This window comes from Paracoccidioides brasiliensis, assembly GCF_000150735.1.
Source record: "Paracoccidioides brasiliensis Pb18 unplaced genomic scaffold supercont2.3, whole genome shotgun sequence".
Lineage (NCBI taxonomy): Eukaryota > Fungi > Ascomycota > Eurotiomycetes > Onygenales > Ajellomycetaceae > Paracoccidioides > Paracoccidioides brasiliensis.
In genome coordinates, this window is record NW_011371360.1 from 3,409,538 (window position 1) to 3,433,578 (window position 24,041).

At 45.9% G+C, this 24,041-nt stretch overlaps 8 protein-coding genes across 8 annotated transcripts; 2 read left to right on the forward strand and 6 right to left on the reverse strand.

Annotated features, from left to right (window-relative positions):
* Nucleotides 1–1,108: 1,108 nt before the first annotated feature.
* PADG_03423 (uncharacterized protein) lies at nt 1,109–2,634 on the reverse strand (the record flags this gene model as incomplete). Its single annotated transcript, XM_010760095.1, has 5 exons — nt 1,109–1,541; nt 1,635–1,801; nt 1,894–2,159; nt 2,257–2,425; nt 2,497–2,634. 5 exons carry the CDS (start codon nt 2,632–2,634, stop codon nt 1,109–1,111), a joined length of 1,173 nt encoding a protein of 390 aa, XP_010758397.1.
* An 860-nt stretch (nt 2,635–3,494) lies between these two features.
* PADG_03424 (E1 ubiquitin-activating protein UBA1) lies at nt 3,495–6,846 on the reverse strand (the record flags this gene model as incomplete). The annotated part of the gene is made up of 4 exons (XM_010760096.1): nt 3,495–3,660; nt 3,767–6,530; nt 6,593–6,678; nt 6,770–6,846. The coding sequence occupies 4 exons, from the start codon at nt 6,844–6,846 to the stop codon at nt 3,495–3,497; spliced, it is 3,093 nt and encodes a 1,030-aa protein (XP_010758398.1).
* A 1,978-nt stretch (nt 6,847–8,824) lies between these two features.
* PADG_03425 (uncharacterized protein) lies at nt 8,825–12,115 on the reverse strand (the record flags this gene model as incomplete). Its single annotated transcript, XM_010760555.1, has 3 exons — nt 8,825–10,640; nt 10,710–11,236; nt 11,300–12,115. The coding sequence occupies 3 exons, from the start codon at nt 12,113–12,115 to the stop codon at nt 8,825–8,827; spliced, it is 3,159 nt and encodes a 1,052-aa protein (XP_010758857.1).
* Nucleotides 12,116–13,205: 1,090 nt separating this feature from the next.
* On the forward strand, nt 13,206–14,291 carry PADG_03426 (uncharacterized protein; the record flags this gene model as incomplete). The annotated part of the gene is made up of 1 exon (XM_010760556.1): nt 13,206–14,291. One exon carries the CDS (start codon nt 13,206–13,208, stop codon nt 14,289–14,291), a length of 1,086 nt encoding a protein of 361 aa, XP_010758858.1.
* Nucleotides 14,292–16,300: 2,009 nt separating this feature from the next.
* PADG_11601 (uncharacterized protein) lies at nt 16,301–16,789 on the reverse strand (the record flags this gene model as incomplete). The annotated part of the gene is made up of 1 exon (XM_010760754.1): nt 16,301–16,789. One exon carries the CDS (start codon nt 16,787–16,789, stop codon nt 16,301–16,303), a length of 489 nt encoding a protein of 162 aa, XP_010759056.1.
* Nucleotides 16,790–16,794: 5 nt separating this feature from the next.
* On the reverse strand, nt 16,795–18,972 carry PADG_03427 (uncharacterized protein; the record flags this gene model as incomplete). Its single annotated transcript, XM_010760097.1, has 3 exons — nt 16,795–17,969; nt 18,071–18,453; nt 18,581–18,972. The coding sequence occupies 3 exons, from the start codon at nt 18,970–18,972 to the stop codon at nt 16,795–16,797; spliced, it is 1,950 nt and encodes a 649-aa protein (XP_010758399.1).
* Nucleotides 18,973–20,400: 1,428 nt separating this feature from the next.
* Nucleotides 20,401–21,576, forward strand: PADG_03428 (uncharacterized protein; the record flags this gene model as incomplete). Its single annotated transcript, XM_010760557.1, has 1 exon — nt 20,401–21,576. The coding sequence occupies one exon, from the start codon at nt 20,401–20,403 to the stop codon at nt 21,574–21,576; it is 1,176 nt and encodes a 391-aa protein (XP_010758859.1).
* A 216-nt stretch (nt 21,577–21,792) lies between these two features.
* On the reverse strand, nt 21,793–23,391 carry PADG_03429 (uncharacterized protein; the record flags this gene model as incomplete). Its single annotated transcript, XM_010760098.1, has 4 exons — nt 21,793–21,888; nt 21,997–22,163; nt 22,283–23,094; nt 23,216–23,391. The coding sequence occupies 4 exons, from the start codon at nt 23,389–23,391 to the stop codon at nt 21,793–21,795; spliced, it is 1,251 nt and encodes a 416-aa protein (XP_010758400.1).
* Nucleotides 23,392–24,041: the final 650 nt, after the last annotated feature.

A 24,041-nucleotide genomic window follows, 5' to 3' on the forward strand; every position in this document is an offset into this window, starting at 1 on the left:
GGTGAGAATACCCTAACCGTACCTCTTTTCATTCTCGGTTCATGTTCTGCTTTTGCATAGCCAGAGGTGTCTCGGCGAGTCGACTTATCTCCCCAATTTCTTTTGATGTACTACTGTATGAAGGATTTTCTAAATTTCCTCCTAATTTCCACAAACACATCATCCCCATCATCGCTGCATATTTTAGCATTTTATAATCTGTGTATATGCACAAAGCCATTATGTGTACGGGCCAAACAAATTACCTTTGGAATACCCAAAATCTAGGAGAAGCTGTCCTGGATTTCTGTTGCTTCTACTTTTGCTGCCTTTCCTGCTACTTTATTTTCGTTCACCTATTTCGTTTCCTGGTCTAAATATACACCCCGATTTTTCTTTTCTGTATGATGCACGATGAGAAACATGAAATTCACATATAAAAGAGAGATTATTGGTTTCTTTCACTACGGCTTCGTACCTATCCTCAACCACTGTGTATAGCCTCTTGTTATTTTGTTCCTCTACTTTCTTAGATTCGTTTAGACTACCGAAGTAGGTTCTAACCAGCTATCTTCTCAAAGCATCTAATCCGTTTTCCATTCTTACTTAGAAATGATTAAGGTGGCCGACAGACTTATCCGTTCATCCTATGATGCTCTAGGGTTGAACACTTCCACATCGGCAACCTATTGAATCATTGGATTTACAAGAGGGTCCTGGGCCTAGTAAGTCTCCATTATCATCTTCCGTCTAAGATCTAGATTTAGAAAGCAGAGTTGAACTTCAATAAGCTGGCCTATCCCTTCCTTTGATTTTGGTGGGTGGGATCGTATGGGTTTTCAAACAATAGGATTTGGACAACAAGCCCTTTATTAGAGTATATATGTATTAGAGAGGCTGGTCCCTTAATGGCCTATTACTGACATAATAAACTTAAAAGAATGTAACGCATACATTCTGCACAGAGATCCAGGTTCGTACTGTCAATTACACGCACCATCCACTAGTAGAAGCCCGGAACCTAAATAATTTCCTCCCCATCCACCACGCCAAACCACTTCAGCCCCAGCCCCTCTCCTGTCCACCCCGCTGCCAACACAACTTAGAAGTAAACTTTTTCCCCTTACCATCACTTCTTCACCGCCATAACAGTCGCGACCTCCTGATCCTTCGGCAAGATATCCGGCAACGGCCCTACGGGCGTGATGCCAAACTGATTAATCTGCGTATGACTCTTAGTATAATGTTTCTTAATATGCTCGAACTGCGTCGTGTCGTGAAAAGCGGGAATATCCCAGTACAGATGGCGCAGCCAGCGGTGAAGTGCAGGATACCCGGAGCGGATGTCACGGATATTTGTCTTGAAATGCTGTACGTAGACTGCGTCGAAACGGACGATGGTGGTGTATAGGCGGACGTCTGCTTCGGTGATGCTATCGCCGAAGTAGTAAATTGGTGACGTTTTAGAGGAACTAGCATCGAGTCTTGACTGGAGGTGCGATTCAATGCGGTCGAGGGAGGTGAAGAGGGTGGTCATGGCTTTCTCGTAGGCTGATTGGGTTCTGTAGGTTGTTTACTCAGGGAATTAGAAAAGACTTTTTTAGTCCTCACGATTTGTGGACGTGGTAATCATCTTTTGTTGGGGAGTTGCTCACGTTGCAAATCCGCATTTGTATACACCGTTATTCACATCATTATACGTCCATTCATTCGTCTCTTCAATATCCTTCCGCAAATTCTGCGGCAACAAATCAACCTTTTTATATTTCTCTGGCAACAAATCGTCGAACTCATGGTAAAACATGCGAATGATCTCGGAGCTCTATTGAAACGAGCCCAGTTAGCCCTACATCTTCCAGATACCAAATAGACATATGTAACTCCCATCTAATAGTTAGATCAGTTAATACATACCTCATTACTCACAATCCTTCCCGTCTTGACATCATAGAGCGCAGGCACCGTAAATCTCCCCTTATACTCGGGATCAACTTTGAAATAAATCTGCCTGAGATGCGTAAAGCCTTCATGAACTCGGTCGGGCCTCACGTTCTCGCCTGGTAAATTTTCCTCGGGGGTGGCGAACCGCCAACCCCTGTCACCCAAGTGCCAATGCACAGCTGTGAAGGGAATTATATCTTCCAAGCCTTTGAGCTTTCGCACAATGAGAGTCCGGTGGGCTATATTTTACACCCAATCAATCCAAATCCAGCATTAGCCGCCAAACAATCGAAAGGGTTTGGGTTAAGTTATTATAAAATAGACAAGACTACATACCCCATGGACACGCATATGAGACATAGAGATGATACCGGCCTTTTTCTGGTGGGAATTGCGCCCCAGGCTCCCTGGAAATCCAATTGCGTAACGCAGATTGCTCGCGTTTGAATTCGCCAGTGGTATCAGAAGGACTGACCCAATTGGTAATTTTATCATCCTTGACGGTCTGGGATAATGGAAAACGATGTTACTATTAGTGGTGGGTGATGAAATAAAGGAATATTGGTTATAATTTACCGCCATATCTGCTTTTGCTGTTGTTGAGAACTGATGGGATGTTTGGGATAGTGATGACGAAAGTGGCGTCGGATCAACAATTTTCTGGTTTCTCCCTAGAAGTGCTAGAAGTTGTCGTGTTCGAAGGGGAGAGAACATGGAAGAGAGCAAAAATCAAATCCTGATAGAGAAAGGAGATTTTATGAGAGACACATTCAACGCACAAGAATATGATTCAACTAACACAAAGAGGAGGAAATGTTGAATGATGAACGGGTAGACAAGTTGAACGATTTATTAATTGAGCTTAGTTTTTAAAATTATAATTAAACTTTAAGAAATCTTGTTTAAATAAATAGCATATAAGCTCTATTTATACTACTTATATTTCTATTATATTTTTATCTAATCTCATCAGAGATAATTTAAATTATAATTATAATTAATTAAAATATATAATAAATATAACTAATAAAATTATTATTAAACACATTAAATTTAATAAAATATATATATATATATTTTATTAATATTATTATAGACTTTTAACTATAATTTTTTATTATATCAGTATAATTTTAGTATAAAATTCTTTTACAGTTAGTTAAATATATATAATATTTATTACATTCCGATGTGAAGAAACAACAGTAAGTTTTATTAGAATATTAAAGATGAAAAAAAAATATATAAACAGAGAAAGCAAATTTATATAGAAAAATACTATAGTTTTATTTTCAAGCTGAGCTGTCTTATATTTAATTTTTATATTTTATTTTAATATAATTATGTTGTAATATAATAGATATTATAATTAAGTTCTTTATTATAAAATATTTTTATTACTTTCTCACTAATTTTATCGCTTTTTAATTTTATTGAAGAATCATTTATTTCTCATAAGTAAAATTGATAAGAATAGAGAAAGCACAATGAAACATTATAAAACTTACAATACCTTTCTTTCTAGGCTTTCTTCTGCAGCTAGTCAAATATCAATCAAATTCACTTCAACTCATCTACACCTTCATCTCAGCATCCTTCTTCGGCTTATCCACCTTCACACTTACATAGGGGACATCGACATCTTCATCAGTGTCATCGCGTGCCAGGAATTCAAAGATAACATACTTCTGATGATCGGGGATAGCCTTGTCGCTGACAGATTGAATAAGCTCACTCAACCTATTTATCACGCACATTTAGTTAGCAAAACGATATTCACAATAAAATGATACGAGCAGTGATACCGGAGGCCAACAAAAGTGGAGGAAAGGAGTAGAAAACATACTTCATCTGCAGCCGCTTCTTCATGACCTCAGGGCCTTTATTAAAGACCGGATACAACAAGCTAACCCCAGAACTAATCATGTTGATATCCAATCCATTCTCCTCCTCACAGCTCTTCAAGAAGTCCTTGAGCACAACATCATCCGCTTCGAAGCGATCCCAGAGCTTGTGGAACCAGATCTCGCGGCCCTTATGATGATACTTGTCCATGGGACTTTTGATCGGGTCGATGAAGCTGAAAAACGGAAGTGCAAGATTTACAAAGCTGTTCTTGTATTGATCCGCATCTGGCTTGCCGTCAATGATCTTGTACAGTTCAAGGATCACCAGGCCCGTGACCAGTGCGGTTGTCGTGGCGATGGCAGGGATAATCTTGCCTGCGATAAACTTGGTCTTGTGTCGATCAGCCTGTTGGATGTCGTAGTTTGCGGCACGTAGGTTGCTGGCTGCAGTGATGAAATCAATGTGATGGTTGGTATCATCATCCTTCTCGAATTCAACGACATCCAATTGGAATCCGGCGAGGGAGCCAGGTGGTGGGAGGGCAGCGATGGAACGCTGCAGTTCCTCCTCGTCAGTGAAAGCCGATTGTGCATTCGGGTCAGGTTCATTTTCATTAGCTTGGATCTTTACAGAGGAACTAGGTGTAAATTCGGGAATGATCATGTCATCAAGAACTTTTCGATAATGACCCTTATCCACTTCGAGGCTCTTGATTCCGTAGTTGTAGGCATGAAGGTTCGCAGCGGCTACAATGAAAGCAAAATGGGTAGGGTTGGTGGCATCGAATTTCAGTGGGGTGGGCGCACGCTTTGGGCCAGACCAGAAGGGAGTTCCGCTTGACGTAACTGAGTCTTTAGGGAAGTTATATAAGAGTTGCTGAATTGCGTTGTTGAAGTTGGCTTCAAACTGGTTACGAGCCCAGACAATGCAGTCATCGAAAGTGAGAGGCTTGTTAGTGACGAGGAAACTGTGGATAATTTCCAGCGTCTGTTTCTCATTGCCAGACTGCTTCAGGGTCGTTTTTAAGAAGTCTGGCTGAGAAAGGTATAGATTTACAGATTCTGGAGGTCCAACGAAGCTTGTCTGGAACAACTCTCGCGCCCATGCAATCGTGTGCTCTATTCGGTTCGGAAAACTCCTTAGCGTGCACATCGGGAACGACTGTTCGGGGGGATCCTGAGAACTAGAGTATGACTCGGTGAGCCAGGGAAGGATAACCTGAGTATTCCCCTTGGTACCCAGCGTTCCGCTCTCAAGCAGTGGTTTCTGGAAAAACACACATCGTCGATCAACATATGTTCGGGCTTCAACGTTATCCAGGGCATTTGTTACACCGTCGAGCTCCTCCCAGAAATCTTCGTTAAAAATATGCTCAGTGTGGACACCAACGCGATCTCGCAGGGATACAATTTTCCCCTGAAGTTCGGGGTTCATCGCCTGTACAGCCCTTGCAGCAGTGTCACTCTTCGGCAGGCCAACGTCCTTAGGCCGGAACAAAAACTGTCTGTTCAAATTGCTGGTCTCAATCTGATCCATATCCGTCACAGTAATCTTGCCATGCTCGCCAGTTCCCAAGCCAATCATAGCCCAATTCTTAAGCATTTCACAACCGATCGCACCAGCACCAACAAGGAATTCATTAATTTCGGAAATATTCTTCTGAAAGGTTTTACCAAACACGGCAATTTGGCCATCGTATCGGGTTCCCAGCGGAGCACATTCTTCCTCAGACCGCGAGACCGATGTGGGGAGTGATTCCAGAGAGTCGAAATAGTACCACTGAACGACAGGATGGAATTTGCCAGAGACAGCTTTGAGAACTTCCTGCGCAGCAAGGCCACCAAAGAAGGCTGCCATTGGACTCAGATCTCCCTGTGCTTGGTAGCTGAGTTCCTTGAGGAGTGCTTCGTCAACTTCCGTTCCAATGCTAGAGGCAATCTTAATGACTTCCTGGGCATCACTATCACTGTGAGGTCGGGGGAATTTTCCACCATGATTCTCTGCGAATTTGTGAAGTGCTTGAATGCCAAGATGGAGCTTAGCCGGGCGATCAGCCTTCATAAAATCGGTAACGAGAAATTGGGGGTCCTTAAGCTGCTGTTCTAAGGACTTGAAGTGGAGCGTCTTGGGCATCTTGACTTGAGTATATATGCCGCCGCTGTGATAAGTCCCCAACCCAGAAACATCGCCAATGGAGAAGGTGTATGGACCTTTAATGTCGACTTTACGAGGTTCTGCGTTATTGAGCTTTTCCATACCCTTGACCTCAGTAAAAGTGACGTAGTCATCTTCTCCTAGTCCGTGCCTAGTCTCATCAGAAGCAGACACAAGTCCCTCCTCGGTAATCCCAGCAACGATACCACTCGTAGGATCTTCTCCGGTGGGGTCTACCACTGTGAAATTCTCCCCGAAGTCGGTGAAAATGTAGCCAAATAAACCAAATGTGTCCGTAATAATGACATAGATATTATTCTGATGACAATATTCGGCGATCACAAGCTGGTCCCGCAGAGGTGTGCTCGTCAGAACAACAACCTGATATTTTTTGAGCTGCGATAGATCCTCTGTCAGACTCTGCGTACCAAGGACATGCACAGGTGTGTATGCGTTCAGCTCTGCAACACGGGAGGCCGTAGCTTGGTCACGGGGTTTGCCTATATCTTGCGGGGTGAGGAAAAACTGCGAAGAGAGGTCGGAGATAGCGGTAGGGATAGGATCGTAAAGGGTGAGGGATTTGACACCGGCAAGGGCCACATTTTTAGCTATCACAGACCATTAACAGAAGAGCAACACTGTGTTAAAAGGCAAATATATGGAAACATACAGATTTCAGCACCTAAACCCTTGAGCCCGACAATGAGAACATTCGAAGTTACCATGCGCTTCATAGCTTCATGGCCAAGGACGTACCTAGGTGGGAGGACGGCATCAGCACCAACACCTACTTCTTCAAAGCGGTACGTGTTCAAAGTCCTCATGACGAAGGAAAGATATCTCTTACAGTTGTCGACTGTACAACGACTCATCGATCTCCGGATCTGTGGACATATCCACGATTTCTTGGGAGCTGCTCTGCATAGTGCTGTTCTAGAAGTATAGTTAATCGTGTTCGAGTCAGCTGTATTCATGGAAACAAGAAAAGAGGAAACAGAAAATGAGTCCTGCCAACTTTGCAGAAAAATATGAGTGGCTTTTATACATTAAACCGAAAGTTTTTGTTAAAATTGAATATAAAGTCTGTAAGCAGTGAGCAGCACAGTCATGCCAAATGTATATAGCTCGAGTCAACTATTTGGGGGCGGCCTCGCACTTTGACGTATTTATTCAATCAAACAGATGGCCCATTATTCACCTCGTTTTCACATTTTCTCAATCATGCACGGGGAACATAGACTATATATATTTGAATTCCAAAAAAAAAGGAAAAAATACATACCATCAAGATCTTCTTTTCAGGCTGCTGTTGGCTGGAGTATTTCTGTTGAGAGTCTTCACCTGTGGAAGCTTTTCGTTTCCCCAGCTTCCCAGTCCGCTCCGGAATGACAGCGTGGGGCAGAATTGTGAATGCTGGCAAGCAAGAGAAAGCCTTGTTCTCGAAAAACAAGGCTTTCCTTTCACGATACAAGGAACTTTCGATGTTTTGTTGAGGTTGTAGGCATGGGGGTTATAGGCGATATGTAATGAGGGTGATGAAACACGGTGAGGGGCAGACTAGCCTCGATGGAGTTTTGACAGCAACCAAGCAATATACTGGCGCTGGAAAGATGATATCTCCGGAAGACTGAAAGGGGAGCGAAGGTGCCTAAACTGTGTAGCGGGATAAGACCTAATAGATAGATAGAAGAAGCCGACGCTAAAGAGGAAGAAAGACAAAGCTGGCCTAATCAACAAGAGGTTCCAAGGATGAAAATGTCCTCTTGCTCAAAGGCATTAGCCGTTGCCCCGGGCGCCACCCCTCGCCGCACGTGATCGCACATAGTGTATAGTCAGCTAATACAACAGTCACTATAAAATTAATTCCTCACCAAGTAAACATCATAGTCAAATTCAAATATCTTAATTACCTCTAACTCATTCACTTCAATGTGCTATGACACCATCAAATTTACAATAAAATATTTTTCAAATTCTCTTGAAAAAGAAGAAAGACTTGAACTTATAATAAATGCTATTAAAATATGAGAAATGTTTTCAATTTCTAAAATTATATATTTATATGAGTTTTTTTTACTTAACTTTTGTTTATAAAACTCAATAACTGAACTACATAGATGAATTTATATTCAATTTCATAAAATTGACTGAGATTGAAAAGAATAGTTTTTTGAATAAATTTTAAATCTAAATAAATAAAATTATTTTATATCAATATTTATAAAGAATATAATAAATTAACTATTTCTTTCAAGTTGAAAAGAATTTAAGTTTCAAGATTAGTCAATTATTGTTAGTTAATAGTTACATTAACTAACTATCTAGTTACAGAACTTCCGTGCTTAATTTATTACTTTAAATATTACAATCTCTTTTCATAGCTGATCAACTTTTAAAAATCTTTAAATATGTTGGTTTTAGATCTACAATCAAAGCTCATATTCAATGCACAAAATGTTAAAAGTAAAAATATTTTATAGAAAAGGACAACTGTTCTATAGCTTATGAAATATGTGTAGAAAATCATAGTATAAAAAGATCATACTGATTTTATTTGCAATATTGAGAGTAAGTTTTGTCTTTGACTGCATTTACTTACAATAAATAATAAGAACAATTATAATTATTATCTCATTCAAATTCCTATTCTAAATACAGAAAGGAAAAAATCAACAAAAATCTTTTCTCATCTAATTTATTCATCATATTTTGGCAATTCAGAAGCAAAAAAAAAAAGAAAAAAAAAAAAGGGAGAGAAAGAAAAAGGAGAGAAAGAGTGAAAGAGATCGAGGGAGAAAAAGAAGAGAACAAATCATCTCCCTCATGTTCATTACCAGCCCGCCAACGGCAACGTCGACATCATCGGCCCTGACATCGCCTCATACGACCCAACGCAATTACACTACCCCAGACTCCTCAAAGCCTCCTGTTCCCTCGGACTCAACTGCACAAACATCTCCTGAAATCTTGGCGTTCCAGCAACCTCCCTGAAAAACTCCATCAAAAAAGCCAACGTCTCATCATCTCTCTGTCTCACCGCAACACCACCCCTAGTACCATCCTCACAAATATACCCCATAAGTTCCTGCTTCGTAATCCCAAGCCCCAAATCAAGCACCCCTTGCCCAGATGGTGTAATATCCTCCCAGTCATCATTCTCATCATCACTATCCGTCTCATCAAGATTCCCTCCCGCCCCGCCAGCACCAGCCGTAACAGCAGCGGCACCCGCGGCACCCATCTCCCTGGTTCCCGCCGCTGACACAAGCTCCTCAGCCAGAACCTTAATGATCTTCAAAGGCGCAGGGACAATGGTATACTGGTCCGGATCCCTGCGCGACTGCGAGCGCGTCTTGATCCTCCCCGTATCCTGGATGATCAGATCCCCCTTAACCTGCACCTGCGCCACGCGCGGGTCATCAAGTTGATAAATCTTCGCCAATGCAACAACGTTCTGCCGTATCTCATCGTACCCAGCGAAATTTATGCTGTTCTCAAGCCACTTGGAGAACACAACTGTCAGTCCCGATTCGCCATCGATCGTCAGCGTGGAGAGGAAATCGACTACCTCCCCCGGACTGACGAGGGATAATCGCGCAAAGACGAGGATGAGCGATTGGATGAACTGCGCCTTTTGCGCCGTGGCGAGGCGTTGAGCAACCGCGCGAAGAAGTTGGGTTAAATATGGCCCCAATTTCTCGGCGCCAGCTTTCTCGACTAGTTCAGCGGCCAGCCCGCCCACTTCTTCAGCTGCGTTGTCATCTACGGATTGGCTGAGGAGGTGGTCGATGATGATTAACACGACTTCGATGGCGCCCTTGCCTGTTTGTGGATCTTGCCAGGTTTGAAATTGCTGGGAGTCATGTTGGAGCATGTTTTTCACGGCAATGGTGGCAGCGGGGAGGAGGTTGCCCTCTGTAGAATTGAGAAGGAGGCGGTTAAGTTTTGGCATTATTGTTGCTACGAGGCCATTGGGGAGCGGGGAGAGGCCGTGTTCCGTCAGGGCGCGGATGAGGTCTGCCGCTAGTGTTGTCAGGGCGTTTTCTTGGGTCGTGCTTCCGTCAATGGCGCCAGAGAGGGATGGGAGCACTTTTTCGCAGAGGCGGATGTATGCTTCTGGGCCCTGTCGGGAGATGTATTGGACAATGTCTTCGAAGGTTTCTGTCACAATTGTGGCGAGCTGGAAGTTACTGGCGCCGCTACTAGCGATGTTGAAGAGGACATCGAGGGCAATGGAGGAGAGGACGACGCCGGGATCGACCATGATAGTGTCTCGGAGCGTGTCGAGGAGGGTAAATTTAAGATCATCGCTGTCTATCATTTCTCGCAGGTCGCGGGAGGAGATGAAGTCGGACACGGTTGAGATAGCGGGGAGTTGTAGGGGTTTGGCCATGGAGGATGGGAGAGCGGGAAAGAAATCCTGCAGGACGCGGATGCAGGATACTTGGACGACTTCAGAAGGGTCATCAGCGATGGCCTTGATGGACGCCTCGAGGTATGACAATGCCGTCTGATGGAATTCTTCGCCCGCTGTCTTTGCAATTATTCCAGCGACGAGATAGCCACGGGCTCGAAGGAAGACGTCTTCCTGTGTCATGCAAAAGCGCACGAACTCGTTGGATCCTTTAGCTGCTTCCAGGGAAATCTGCTGGTCTACGTCGTTGAAGTCGCGAAGAAGCTGATTGAGAATGAAAAGGGCAGCTTCGCGTAGTTTCCAACTAGAAGCAACATTGTCAGAATTAAGTGGGAAATAAAAGAAAGAGGGTGAAAATTGAAAAGGGGCATACGATGTTGAGTCTGAGAACAGTGCATTCGAATAAACCAACAATGCGTCTACTGTAGTCCCCTTCAGCCATTCACCAAGCTTTATTACCAAATCCCCTCCACAGGTCCGAGGAGTGTAATTTGCGGTGAGCGACGTTTCCTCCGACAGGAACAGATTCACGTCGATGTCCCACAGCCCTTCCTCCTCCGTAGTAATCTGCGCATAGGATACAACCAGTTTCATAACCTCTGGCAACCAGCCAGAAGTACTCGCAGCACTCCCTGCGGCCTGCAGTTGGCTGTGTAGCTCCGCTTTAACCGGGGGAGCCCTAAGTAGCACTTGCATAAGGTCTAGTTCTTCCAAAACCAAGAAGTCGAGGGTATATGGGAGTCCATCCGCATCCTCTAGCCGGCCTTGGCGCTCGTCCATGATAAATAGTTCCTGATACGCATTTTGGATGGTGGATAGTTCGTCCCAAACAGAACTAAAAAGTACAGTGCTTTGCGAAGTAAGGAGTGCCGGGAACACAGCGCATATTTTCATTAAGGTCTGTAACGTCACGTATGTTAGTTCAATAAACAGTAAACCGAAGGAGGGCAATGGCAAAAATACCTTAACGACCTGCAACTTCAACGCAATCACCCCCCTCCACTCCTCTGAGCCCTGAGCATCATCGACCTCATCTTCCTCACTAGGGGGCGGTGGCGGCAGCGGCACCTTCATAGTTGCGAGGAAAAATGGTGACCAACCATTTAACGCCTCGTCCAGAAATTGCTTAATAGCAACCTTGTGTTGATCAATGACCATTTCCAGGGTATCAAAACAAGCTCTAAATACCGAGACGGCCAAGGCGCGCAGCACGGGTTTCCGAGCAGGGTTCGTCGCGACAGCAAAGACAGTCGACACGAGCTCCCGTGCCACTGTGAAAAACTGCTCCTCGCTAAATCCGCTCTCGACCAGATCCGACAACACCCTCAACGCGCCGTGTAACTGCGCCTCGTCGCTATTGGGGATAATCTGCAGCAAAGTGGGTAGCAACTCAGGCCATTCCTCGGGGAAATCCGCGCTGGCAATCTTGCTAACAACATAACTGGCAGAGGACTTCACTTTTCGCTCCGCAACATCAGCGGAGGTGGCCAGGTCGAGAAGAACTCGGCGCAGGTGAGCTTTATTGACATCACTAACGAGGATTTGCCCCTTGAATTCGTCGAGGTGCTGGGACCATGCTGCCAGGACGAAGGTGCGCAAGACGAGCAGGGCGGACTGTCGCAGCGGAGTGGGGACGGATCTGTGCGAGGCAATAGAGGCAAGGGAGAGGGGAAAGGATTCGTTTGAGTAAAGGGTTAGGAGTTGGAGTTCGGCAGAGTTGCGGGTGGCCTGTGCAGGGGACTGGGTGTCTGCCAGCAGCCGTAGGAGTTGTTCCTCCATGGTTGATTATAGGAGATCCCCGGGGTGGGGCGGGGCAGGGCAAGGGGGGTGGGGGTTGGGGAGGGGGCGCGATTGGGGGAGAGCGGGTGGAATAGAGGGATGGGTATTTCTTGAATTGTTTATCTCTTTATTGGTTTATTTCTTTGCATTGCTTTAGCTCTACCTGTAGTTGGTGGAGATTGGCTGTTGGGGGGAAGATGGAGACCCGCTATCCCCGGAACAGATGGGACGGAAAATATCTATGGGATGTTTACTTCGTGTGTTTGCGGGCGGGGTGACATTTGACAACATCGTATCAGGACCGGACAGGACAGGACAGTACAGTACAGTATGGTATGGACCTGGTAGGGGAACCGGTGTATTACCTGTGTATTACAGCAGCAACAAGTACGGCGCTTAGTGGGTGCCCAACTTGGAAATAGACATCCCCCCAACCCCCGAAGATACCTCGTCCGCTACGTAACTTTTGCTTGGAGCCGCGTACCTAGAGATCTTGGCGTTCCCTCTGCCTCTTGCAATTGCATGCATGTATTTTTCCTTTTTGGCTGTTGTCCCCCTCTGCTTTTTTGTTTCTTGTCTCTTCTTTTTTCATCATCTTGTTTTATTCTGGTTTCTGCTTTTTACCTTTCTTCGTTCTTTTCTACCCGTCCTCGCACTGCCTGATTATCCCGAACTACCCTTGGTAACTTAGACTCTTCTGCGACAGCAGAGATTAACCCGTGTCTTGTCGCTCTCTTCTTCGATCTGACGAGATTATTCCCTCTTGTCATACAATCCCGGCCTGGAACAGCTCAGCAGTACAGACACAATACATGCATACATACCTGCATCACGCACTGGCAGCATAAGCACCAAGACATGATAATAAATAACAATACTAAAACGCAACGACAGGATGAATCAACTATCCCCCCGCTTCTGTACAACTAATAACCATTCACGCTGTTCGGATATCCATCCCCGTCACCACTCCCCATCGACACCTCATCTCTTGCCAGCTCCACCACCACCGCACGCCCAAGGCTTTTTCAGCTATATAAACCCACGAAAATAATCCCCCGCCCCCAGGTGGACAAAACGTCATAACGCCATGGCCCAGACTACTAGCAGCCCTGCCAATGCCGATATTGGCTCCTCCTCATCCAGCTTCCCGCATGAAGCCCTGCCTGCTGGCCCTGTCTCCTCCCCTCCTCACACTACGGCCACCAACAATAATAATGGGTTCCAACGCCATACCAATACCACCAGCACCTCCAGCATAATCAGCAATGGAAATCACAACAACACCTGCCACACCCATAACCATCGCCCATCCCAGCTACCAGACACATACGCAGCCCTGACAGCCTCCATCGCCTCATTCCTAGCTGTCAGCATTCACCAAATTCTCTACCTCCGCGCTATCTACCCGCAATCCACTTTCCTGCCCGTCCGCCATTTCAACCGACCCGTCAGACAATCAAGACATCCCCGTGTCTGCACCTGGATCACAGACGCCTGTGCCGCCGTCGAGGCCCAGCTGCTGAAATGCACCATCGCCGCTGTCTCCATCGTTATACTCTCCTCAAGCAACAATCAGCCACTTGAAAGGTATACCTTCGACATGACACAGATACCGGAGGTGCCACCTGGTGATGTCCGTACTCCATTTGACAACGATAACGACAACTCTAGAGCATCTGAGGACCCCAAAAATCAACAGCAGCAGCAGCAGCAGCAATCTATCAAACCCCAAACCCATATCCCACCCGTCGAACTCGAGGCCCAATTCCGCGCAGTCCTCGCCCGCCTCGCCTCCGCATGCGCACGATTAACACCCCTCCCCCGCAACGAAGAGTACATCCCAACACTCCACATTGTCTTGCGCAACACTGCAGATGCCCCTGCCGGCATCTCTAACGCAGATCACCTATGGATCGCTGCTGAGCCATCCAAATTAGACCTAAACGGTAACTGTAATAGTAGCAATACTGCAAACGGATGCGGAATTTTTCTCAGTGGTAAATGTGCTGTTGGTGGGGTAGGGGAATTCGACAGGGCCGGTTCCAGGGGTCGAGCGAAGACTGTACCTGTTCGGACAGTGGATGCTGGCGAGTTGAAGATGGAAATTTGGGTGGAGGAGGCGAAGGGGAAGTTTGCAGAGTTGAACCGTATTCGGGCGGTCCACGAGACCTAGATTTTGATTACATGCGGAAATGGGAATGGTGCATTTTTGCTGATTGATTGCTTATTATCTGTTTTGACTGGGATCTCTTTTCTTTTCTTTTCTTTTCTTTTCTTTTCTTTTCTTTTCTTTTAATGAATTCCCTGATCAAATATCAAGGGTGGATCTAGGCAATGAAATGTGCTCCTCTATACCGCCAGGATCCCCCCCCCCCCTTTTTTTTGTGTAGTTTTCTAACTACCAAGAGGATTCATTTGGCTTTCGCCTTTTCCTCACTCTCTGTTTCAGTGCTATTTCCACAGTTATTCTCAGGCAGCCTAGGTGAGACGAAATACCGCGCTTCAGAAGGAATTGGGTTAACGAGTTTCTCAGAACTTCTTCATTTATCACTAGTTTAACTAACTTCTCATCCATTTTCTACTCTATTTGTTTTTTTCCCCAATTCAAATTTAGTTCTCAACTTAGCTAGGAACTTCAAACCCCAAAAAAAAAGAACCTTAATTAATCAAAAAAAACCAACCTTTTGGGCAAGGATTTTCCGGGATAAATTTTTTTCGGGCTACCCCCCCCCCCCCCCCCCGCGAGTCCAACTTTTGGTGGTCATAAATATCATAGAACCAAGACGTTTATAAGAAACACCAAGATTAACCAGCTCTATTCTGGATTATATGGTTATGCCCCACAGATGCATTCTCAACATGCCATTTGATCATGTTGCAGAGGCTCGACTGGACTGTACTTTTTGACTGGTTGGGGGCAGGCCCTCTTGGCAAATTCTGAATCTGAAAACCTGAGAAACTCGCCATATGTAGTAGTTTGCTGGATTGTCTGTTGTAACGAGTTACATCAAAGATATGTCTCTTGCAGACATTCTCGGAGAACTAGCATCTGAAGGTCTTGCAGTTCTAATTCATGAATAGGGTGAATGTGATCTAAGCAGTCTATTCTGATTAACTTGAATGTACCACACTTAAACTACTTATAAAAGAAATAAAAAGAAAATATCACTGTGTATTATTTAATGTTGCTGTGTGCACATTTAAGGGGGAAGGAATACTAACAAGAACCTCACTCTGCATTATATGTGCAAATCAAAGACAAACCACTGATTAAACACCCCAGGGTGAAATTTATCTTACTTTGAGGCTGAGAAATCTTGTCAGACAGAGATATAATGGGAATATCACAAGTGTTAAGAAAGAAAAAGAAAATCGGAATCCATTGTAAACTAATAGAAAAGAAGGTCAGAATGACATGCGAAGATAAATGCAAATCTGGGTAAATCAAGGGCAAAATAGTGATTAATCACCTTAGGGTGGAATTCAACTTGCTCAATGTTAAGGGATCTTGTGCAGGCTGGGAAAGAAGGAGAAAGAGGAGAGAATACGGGTGAAGAACAAATAAAGAAAGAGAGGAATGAAGAAAGGATAAAACAAGATAAAGGAGGGAAATGGAAAATAGTTAAGAATAAAGATATGAAAAGAAGACGAGACCAGAAATGACACGGAGAAGGTAAATAGGATAACTCTGCAAATACGTGCAAACAAAATGCAAACTATCAATTCAAAAATCTCAGGAAAATTAAACAAACTTGATGTACGGAGAGGGTCAAAAGTGGGGCGGGCGGAACCAAACAAAACACGCTTACGCCAACAAAGTTCAAGAAGAAGAGAGAGAAGAGACAGTTTAAAACGTCTTGCTTGCTTATTAAAGTATGACAACGAAACGCGAGAAACAGTAAAACCACCCAATCGCAGAAAAAAGAAAACCTTAACACGCGGTTCAAAATGCCCACCAGAAGCGGGAAAAGGAGGAGAGGAGAGGAGAGGAGAGGAGAGGAGAGGAGAGGAGAGGAGAGTTATCACTTGCGCAGAAAACGTACGGCCAAATTTTCGTCGACATTCGACATTCTTCCGGGAGATCCAGGGCTTCGAGAGGGCGCGTATAGCTTAGGTATTGTTGGGACCGTCTAGGGCAGGATTGGGGCCAGGACGGGGCGGGGGAACCTGGACAGGTACAGTTCATTCTGCTTTGTTGTATGTGTTATTTCGTAGTGGATTTGGCACATAGTAAGGGTCTGTCGCTGCCCGACACGGCAGATTCCGAAGGGGTGCTTGAGGGAACTGTTGGGCCTGGGGAGGACGGTTGGGGGGTTGGGGTTGCATTCCGTCTTGAAGCCGTTGAGCAATTGTTTGGGGCCATTGAGCATGGAACGAATGCTGCAGAGGTTCTTCATCTGCGTCCGGGAACTCCGGGCGGTGCATGGGGGCAAATTTAACATAGAATGGATAGAAAGGAGGTTGATAAACTAGAGGATGCTGGTGCTGGGGCTGATTAGGCGCCTGTTGCCCTATCGCGACACCCTGGGTGACTTGGCCTAAACGCGGCGCATTGTTGTGGGTGAACTGTCCTTCGTAGTTAGGTTGGGGTGGGTTCTCTTGAGGGTTGGTTTGGATCCATTTCGGGTTGCGGATTTGGCGGGAAAATATCCATTGCGTTCCAGGGTTCATCCTGCTCAAAACCGAGCTCTGGATTTGGGAGAAGTTGAGGAGATGACTGGTTGGCTGGGTTCAACCAGTCGAGGGGCCCAATCTAAGCGATTAGGACTGTTGGCTATAGGTGGGAACGCGAACGGTGCAGGCTGAATCGCTGGGTGGGGAGGATTTCGATGGGCATAGAGAGGCATGGGAGCAGCATGGGCAGCAGGGAAAAAACCACCGCGATTATTAGCATTAGGCCCGTTCCCATACATATCATTGTTCCCCAGGTGTTGATTCTGCAGACGTTGCAAAAAACGGAATTCCTGCGACTTGAATGTATTCGAATACGATTCTTGCATTGGGGCTTCGACCCCCAGGTTCTCTGGTTTCAAGTCTGGATCGTTTTTCATGGCTTCTTCAGTCGCTTTCTTGTGGGCACTAGAAACATCGTCGAAGTGGCGGTGCGTATTCACTGAATCATGGATCGGACAATGGCTTGGAGGTCTGTTAAAATGGCCGTAACCGTCCTTGTTGATCTTCTTCCTGCAAGCATAGCACATCACCCAACCGCATTTGACGCAAACCATCTTGTTGCACCCGTTCTCCTTGACCATCTTAACTTGGCATTTTGGATTGGGGCAAGTCCTGATAAGCGCATCGCTCATGGCCTCCTCAATCTTTGCCCTCGCAGGCAATCTCTTGTCACGGGCCTCCTTACAGCTCATGGGGATGTGGGATTCTTTTTCACAAAAACGGCAGCTCACCTTTTTGCACGTCGGGTTTTGGCAAGCGAATTCACTGTAATCGTCAATCGGCGGGCATATGGCCTTGAAATCACAAAAGGGGCAGCCATGGAGTCCCTCGATGTCTGCTTTTGCAATTTCGTTGAGTTGTTCAAGTTCCTCCAGCTTGTCGATCAGACTTTGGCCTAATGCCTGCCGTAATGTCTGCTTGTCGAAGCTGGCCGCACAGCCGCTCGTATCCATGCACTTTACGTCGTATTTCATGATGCCAATTAGGGATTTTGCCAGAGACCTGGTACATTGCACACAGAAGAAATGGATATTATCCCCTGTGCAATATACCATTCGGTTGATTGGGCTCTCAACGTAACAACACTGGCATTCCATGAGAGCGGCGGCTTCAGCGGCTAGTGCATCACCATTTCTGGCCCCCAATCTATCCAGCTCCTTTCCCCGTCGTAGCGTTACTGAAAAGCTCAGCTCCTATTAGCAAACGGGTGCGGGGCGAAGGGAGGAGCTTTATCTGGAAAGAAATGTCGAGAGGTTCAAATACCTTTGTTTTTCTTACTTTCCGCTTTCACGTCACCTAGCGCACGTGTCTGATCCAAGTCACTTGTGACCCTGGGTGGATATGGCTTTAGAGGTGCCTTTACAGATTCCTTTGGCAGTCCCTGGTCAAGTTGATTTCTGTTCAGATTTAACAAGCCCAGGAGGTGTGGTTTATAGGGAGAGTTCATGCTGTAAGAATGTTCAGCTTGATCCGGAGTAGTATGTGCAGTGCAGCGAACGATGACTTCTGTGACTGCAAAACATAACATATATAAAACTCTGAGAAGATGTTGGGGAAGTCCAGGTTGCAGTAGGATGAGGTTTGGATAGTCTTCCAAGAACACAATGCGACATATCTCAATGAAAGGATCCCCAAGAAACAGGGTGGCTGTGATTTGTAAGCTGGAAAATAGCCCACCCGGGCGCATACTCGAAGCTTCCTGTTTGGAGAATAACAAACAAGGAGAAGCGGTAACAGCTGGAAAAGGAAAGACCAGAACTTCCAAGATTATCCATCCATTCCACTTACCCCTTTTGATAGTACGCATCATCTCGGACAGACTCATCGTTCTTGCCCCAGCCTTTCCTAGGACTGATATCGGATGGGGTAACAATGGCCCCGGGGTCCACGTGTTTCGCCATTTCCCCCTTGGCATACGCCCCAGCGTCGATGATGTGGTTGATCAGAGCCTCCCCAATATCAACATCAACATCAACTTCGGCACCTGATTTCTTGTGCTGCATGTACAGCTGACGAACGTGCTCCAGCCTGATCTCTGGGAAGATGGCCGAAATCCGAGCATACATGGCATCCTCTGGTAGGGTAGGGGGCTGAGATGGGCGGGAAATCCCGCCATCCAATCTTTGGGCTCTCTTAGTGTCTTCTTCTATCTCGATGATCTCGGGGAGCTTTCGTTTCATGGTGTATATAAGCTAACTGTGCCTAACTCTAGCTAAGGAGAAAGCGCACGAAGGGCGTGTGTTTTGGATTACGATATATCCTTAGGATAGAGCAAAGGGAAGATGGGTGAATGAGATTTGAACAGCAGAAGGGGGATGTATATCCAAGGCTGGATGGATCCGAGCAATGGATATACAGGATTCTCGAAGTGCTCAAGTTATTGCCAACGAAGAGTGGAATTGCAGGGCAAAATATAGCATTCTTCTCAACTCGAGGAGGGGTAACCCAACCCGCACAAGGGAAGGTTTCCGGCGAGAGCCTATCTTGATATAGCACACAGACAAAAGGGCTGTCTTGCCACCTAGAAGCAGAACTTGAACACGAACTTGACAGCGCAATGCTGACTGAAGCTAAGAACACAAGACCGCCTGGTGTAGATAGATAGATAGATAGGAAGACAGACACACTGGAAACGCGATGCGTCCGTTAATCTCTTCTGGCCGGGGAAATGCTCATCTAAAGAGATTTTGAGGGAGGAGGCTTCCAATTCCAGACAAATGGTTTACATTTGCAAAATGATGGGTAAGTATGTGGAGGATAAAAAGGCCAGACAACAGATGAGAGAACAGGCAAAGACTCATTAGGGATATTTAAATCAAGTTCCCGCTCTTTTGCGGAGAGGCAGACTAGCTGAAGGGGGGAGTTGGCCTAGTTATGATAGATCTATCACTGTCTGATTCCCTGGCACCAACCCTTTGCACCAGAAAGCAAGAAAATCATAGAGTTAAAAATTAAAAAGAACCTTGTCGCTAGGCTCATTGCTCACAGTCACTGCCATTTGCTGTTGCTGTGCTGCGTCCAGCATTTTCGAGAGCAACAACGAACCCTTTAGATGTTGAAGCTTTTGACGTCGGCAAACTCTGGAAGGTTTAACGTTAGGCTTAGATTCGTTCATGTTGGCAAAAAACCATAAAAGGCCTCAGAGCTACCGATCTCCCAAACGATAAGCTTGGTTGCCTGGTTGTGACGGCGGCACTTTTTTCCGGCGCGGCCTAACGCGAGGGATGACTTACTATTGGCCCTTGGCCTTGGCACGCAGCATGGAAGAAAGAACGGCCAGGTCGGTTTCCATCGGGAAGGAGCAATGACTAAGCGAGGCAAGGCGATATCAGAGATTCGCTCGGCAAGTTTCACGAATCAAGAAGCGAGCTTTAATTTAATCTTTTGAACTCTCTTGTACTGTATCAGTTTTAAGGTTCAGGTAAAATAATATTTACTTTGTCTGGGAAAACCTCCATTGTTTTTCGCCAGCGCTGCAAGTAGCGGGAAATAATACATACATCTTCTACCTACCTATCCATGGTATCTCCCTCAAACAAGTGCATTCTATTAGTTCCTCGAAGTCACGCGGCAGAAGGAAACACCTGCTATAATAACTCGGTTCAATAATGGGGTCCGCCAACTTCTCTCTCCCTCCTGCAGACTCTCCAGACCTCACCCTCGTCATCCCAACTCCTGCAGAGCGTATTCAATGTCTGAAATCAAACAGCCTGGAATGGAAAGGCGTGCTGGACCCCGAGCAATACATCCAGCGTGAGAACCATCTCATGAGCCAGGAAATGACCAGGGACGGCGCCATGACCTGCTGGATCCTGGTAGACCGCAACCTGGCCCCCGACCACCGCCCAATTCTCAGTAGCTGTGAGTCATTTGGCAAACGTGCCTTGCTAGCCTATGAGGGTAGAGTCGAGGACATCATTGCCCACGGCATCGGGAGTGTGTTTTCCAAACCCGAGTTTCGACGTCGGGGATACGCTGGGCGGATGATAGCGGAGCTCTCGATTAAACTGGATACCTGGCAACAGGAGAATTCGGTGCGGAAACAGAGCGTATTTTCAGTTCTTTACTCAGACATTGGCAAAACTTTCTATGCGGAGCGTGGGTGGAAAGCTTTCCCGTCGTCGCACATCAGTCTTCCTGCCGTCTCGAAAGATACCATGAACCAGGGCGTTTCGGGCGTTAATTTGGATCTGGTAAGGTTCATGCAGGCTAATGACGTCAAAAAGCTCATGTGCTCCGATGAGGTGCTCCAAAGGGATCGTCAGGTTCTCAGAGAGGCATCTCACCGCTCACAAAGGGCCAAGGTTGGCTTTCTCCCCGATTATGCAGCGATGAGCTGGCACTGGGCTCGAGAAGAATTCTATTCCAGGATTCTGGTTCCCGAAAAGGGAGAGCCGAAAGTCAAAGGCGCCTGTGTGGAAAGCCGCGGGGTATTCATCTGTTGGAATCGGAGTTTTGGCAGGACTGAGAAGGACAACGTCTTGTTCATTCTGCGGCTGCTATACGAGGAGCCGAAATCGCCAGCTGAAGAAAAGGCAGTAGCTGAGGCACTTGCCGCCACGCTCTATCGCGCCCAGCTGGAGGCTCATAACTGGGGTAAGAATCGGGTAGATATTTGGAATCCAACTCCTGTCGTCGAGAAGGCGGTGAAAATGCTGTGTCCGACGGCGCAAGTCGAGCATAGAGAGAAGAGCAGCATATGCAGTTTGAAGTGGAATGGCGCGCAACTTGGGTTAGGTGAAGACGTAGACTGGTTTTGGAATGAGAAGTTTGCCTGGTGCTGAAGCTTGATATCATCCGCTTCTTCCTGTGAATAGCGTGTTTGATCTTACCCATAGGCGGTGTGCCACTGAAGCCAGCTTTTCATTTACCTATAGACCATGGGAGGCATATTCGTATAACTTGGTGGATGCAACGTTCACGTTTCTTTTGTTTTTATGGCTCGCGCATTTTACACATGCAGAATATGTGGCTTTGGGTTTGGCTGTTACTATAACGCTTCACGTCCGCCGTTTCATTCCTGGGCGGGCAGTGTTGTTTTCCGCCCTTGGTTTAAAACAAATACTGGTCGCGTCAGGATACTGATAAGAGTCCTTCTGCATTCAGCAATTTGTTAGTTCGTTTCATTCAAATATATAATCCTCTTGTGTTTTAACACGTCCACATAGTACAATGAACTCGATGACAGGAAACTTTGCACCTACCTTCAAATTATCCCACGTAGCATCCGTCCTCCAAGATTCCGGTAATAGATCTTTCCAATTCTCCAAGAACTCCGTGCGCCTATTCGCCAACGTTGGATCTGGTGCGTTAGCTTCGAGATAGGTTTCACCAACCCAACCCACGGTGATATTTCTGTCGAGGCTTGCCCCTAAATATGGTGTAAATTAAGTTAGTATTGATACGTTAACTGGAAAAAAAAAAAAAAAAAAAAAAAAAAAAAAAAAAAAAAAAAAAAAAAAAAAAAAAAAAACCAAACCCCCGCCTTACATTTGAGCTCCTCATAAATTTCCCCTAGACCCACCGACGCCGGATCCCCCATCAGCCTCCTCACCAATGCATCAAACAATGCCTTCGGGAACCCAGCATCACCACCGTCATCTCCATTCCCATCATCCCCACCCCTCGCTGCCCTCCACAAATCCCACGCCAGAAACTGCTTTCCCAATTCAATCCCCTGCAACACCGCGCCGTCCAGAATCCTTTTCCACATCTGGATGCATACCACAGCCGAGGGACGCCAACACGCCAGGGGACGATGATTAACGCCGCCGCTCTCCTCCCCATTCATATCCGCTGCATCAGGGTCCCGCCGGGGATGTACAAACCCGCAAATCTCCACCCACGCCCGCTCACACTCCGCTGGCGACAAGGGCACATCCGCGAATAATTTCCTGATGATTTCCCCCCGTTCCTGTTGCGTGACTGCTGCACTCCCAGCAGAAGATAGGCCCGCACCCGCAACACCCGCAGCGCTCGTATCCACATATCCATCCCCTTCAGCATGGGTGCCACTATACACAAGCAGCGATTTTTGCAGGGATGTATATGCGGCATGTGAAGCATCATCTACCTTTACGAGTTCGAGGATGCCGTTGCATTTGGCGATGGCTGTGACACAGTCTTCTCTCTTCCCTGGCTGCGCGGACGAGGACCGGTGGGAGGGTTTGATGAGGAATATTGAGTTTGAGGAATTGACTTGGCGGACCTTGTATGTTTGGGTGGTTGTGCAGAGGTGTACATAGGGATTGTTGGATGAGGAGGCCTTGGAAGAGGAAACCGGGGCGGATTTCAGGTAGAGACTGGTGAGTTTGTTGCGAGAGGGGAGGAATAATTAGTTTTGAACGCTTCAGATATATTCAAGCTTGAAGATTTTTCTTTTTTCCTTTCTCATCGTCATGGGAAATATTTATCGAAACATACGTAGATGCGAGCTTCCAGGAAGAAGAAGAAGAAGAAGAAGAAGAAGAAGATGATGATGATGATGATGATGATGAAACCAGCTCCGTCAGTTCAGGGGGTAATTCGAGCAGTTTGAAGCCTCGTTTGGTGTCGGTGGTCTTCGTTAAGTTGACAGTCCGTCCAGTGGGCTTGGCCATGGTCAACTTAACCGCAATTTTTTACAAACCCAACCAAGTATATTTGCCTGAAAATGGATATATGCTGTAACTCATTCCGGGCCTTTCTGTTGCTGTGTGCTGTGCCTTTTTTGCCTGTCCGACGTTGCTGACAAAATCGACACAAACGTGGGGTTTTGTCGCGCCGTGATTTAAAAATTTTTTCCTCAGGCGCGCGTCTTTTTACGGTTGTTGGAAGCGCTATGGAACAAAGTTCAGCGGACCGAATTCAAGCGCTGGAGATAAAACGGCCTGCCTTCATAAGCAATTGCTGAGCTGGTAAGAAGAAAATGGGATATTTATTAAGAGGCTGTAATTTGTAATTCCGTTTCTTACTAACTAATGTGGCCCATAGAAAATTTCCGAGATCTAAATTACAAATTTACCGGAATTGTCCGTTTCAGTGTAGGTACCCTACGATCAACGGATGATCGCCATCTTCAGTGTGTTGCTCTCATGCTAGCAAAATGATACAACACGATATCCCTTGAAAATTAAATTAGCAGGAAAACAGGTATGAATCTGGTAAGAATAGAGACGCTGTAAAGAGTGCAAGATCTTGCATTCACTTGAAAAAAAAGTGTAAATTAATCTTCTTTGTCCTCTTCCTATAAGAACAGTAAATAACATGA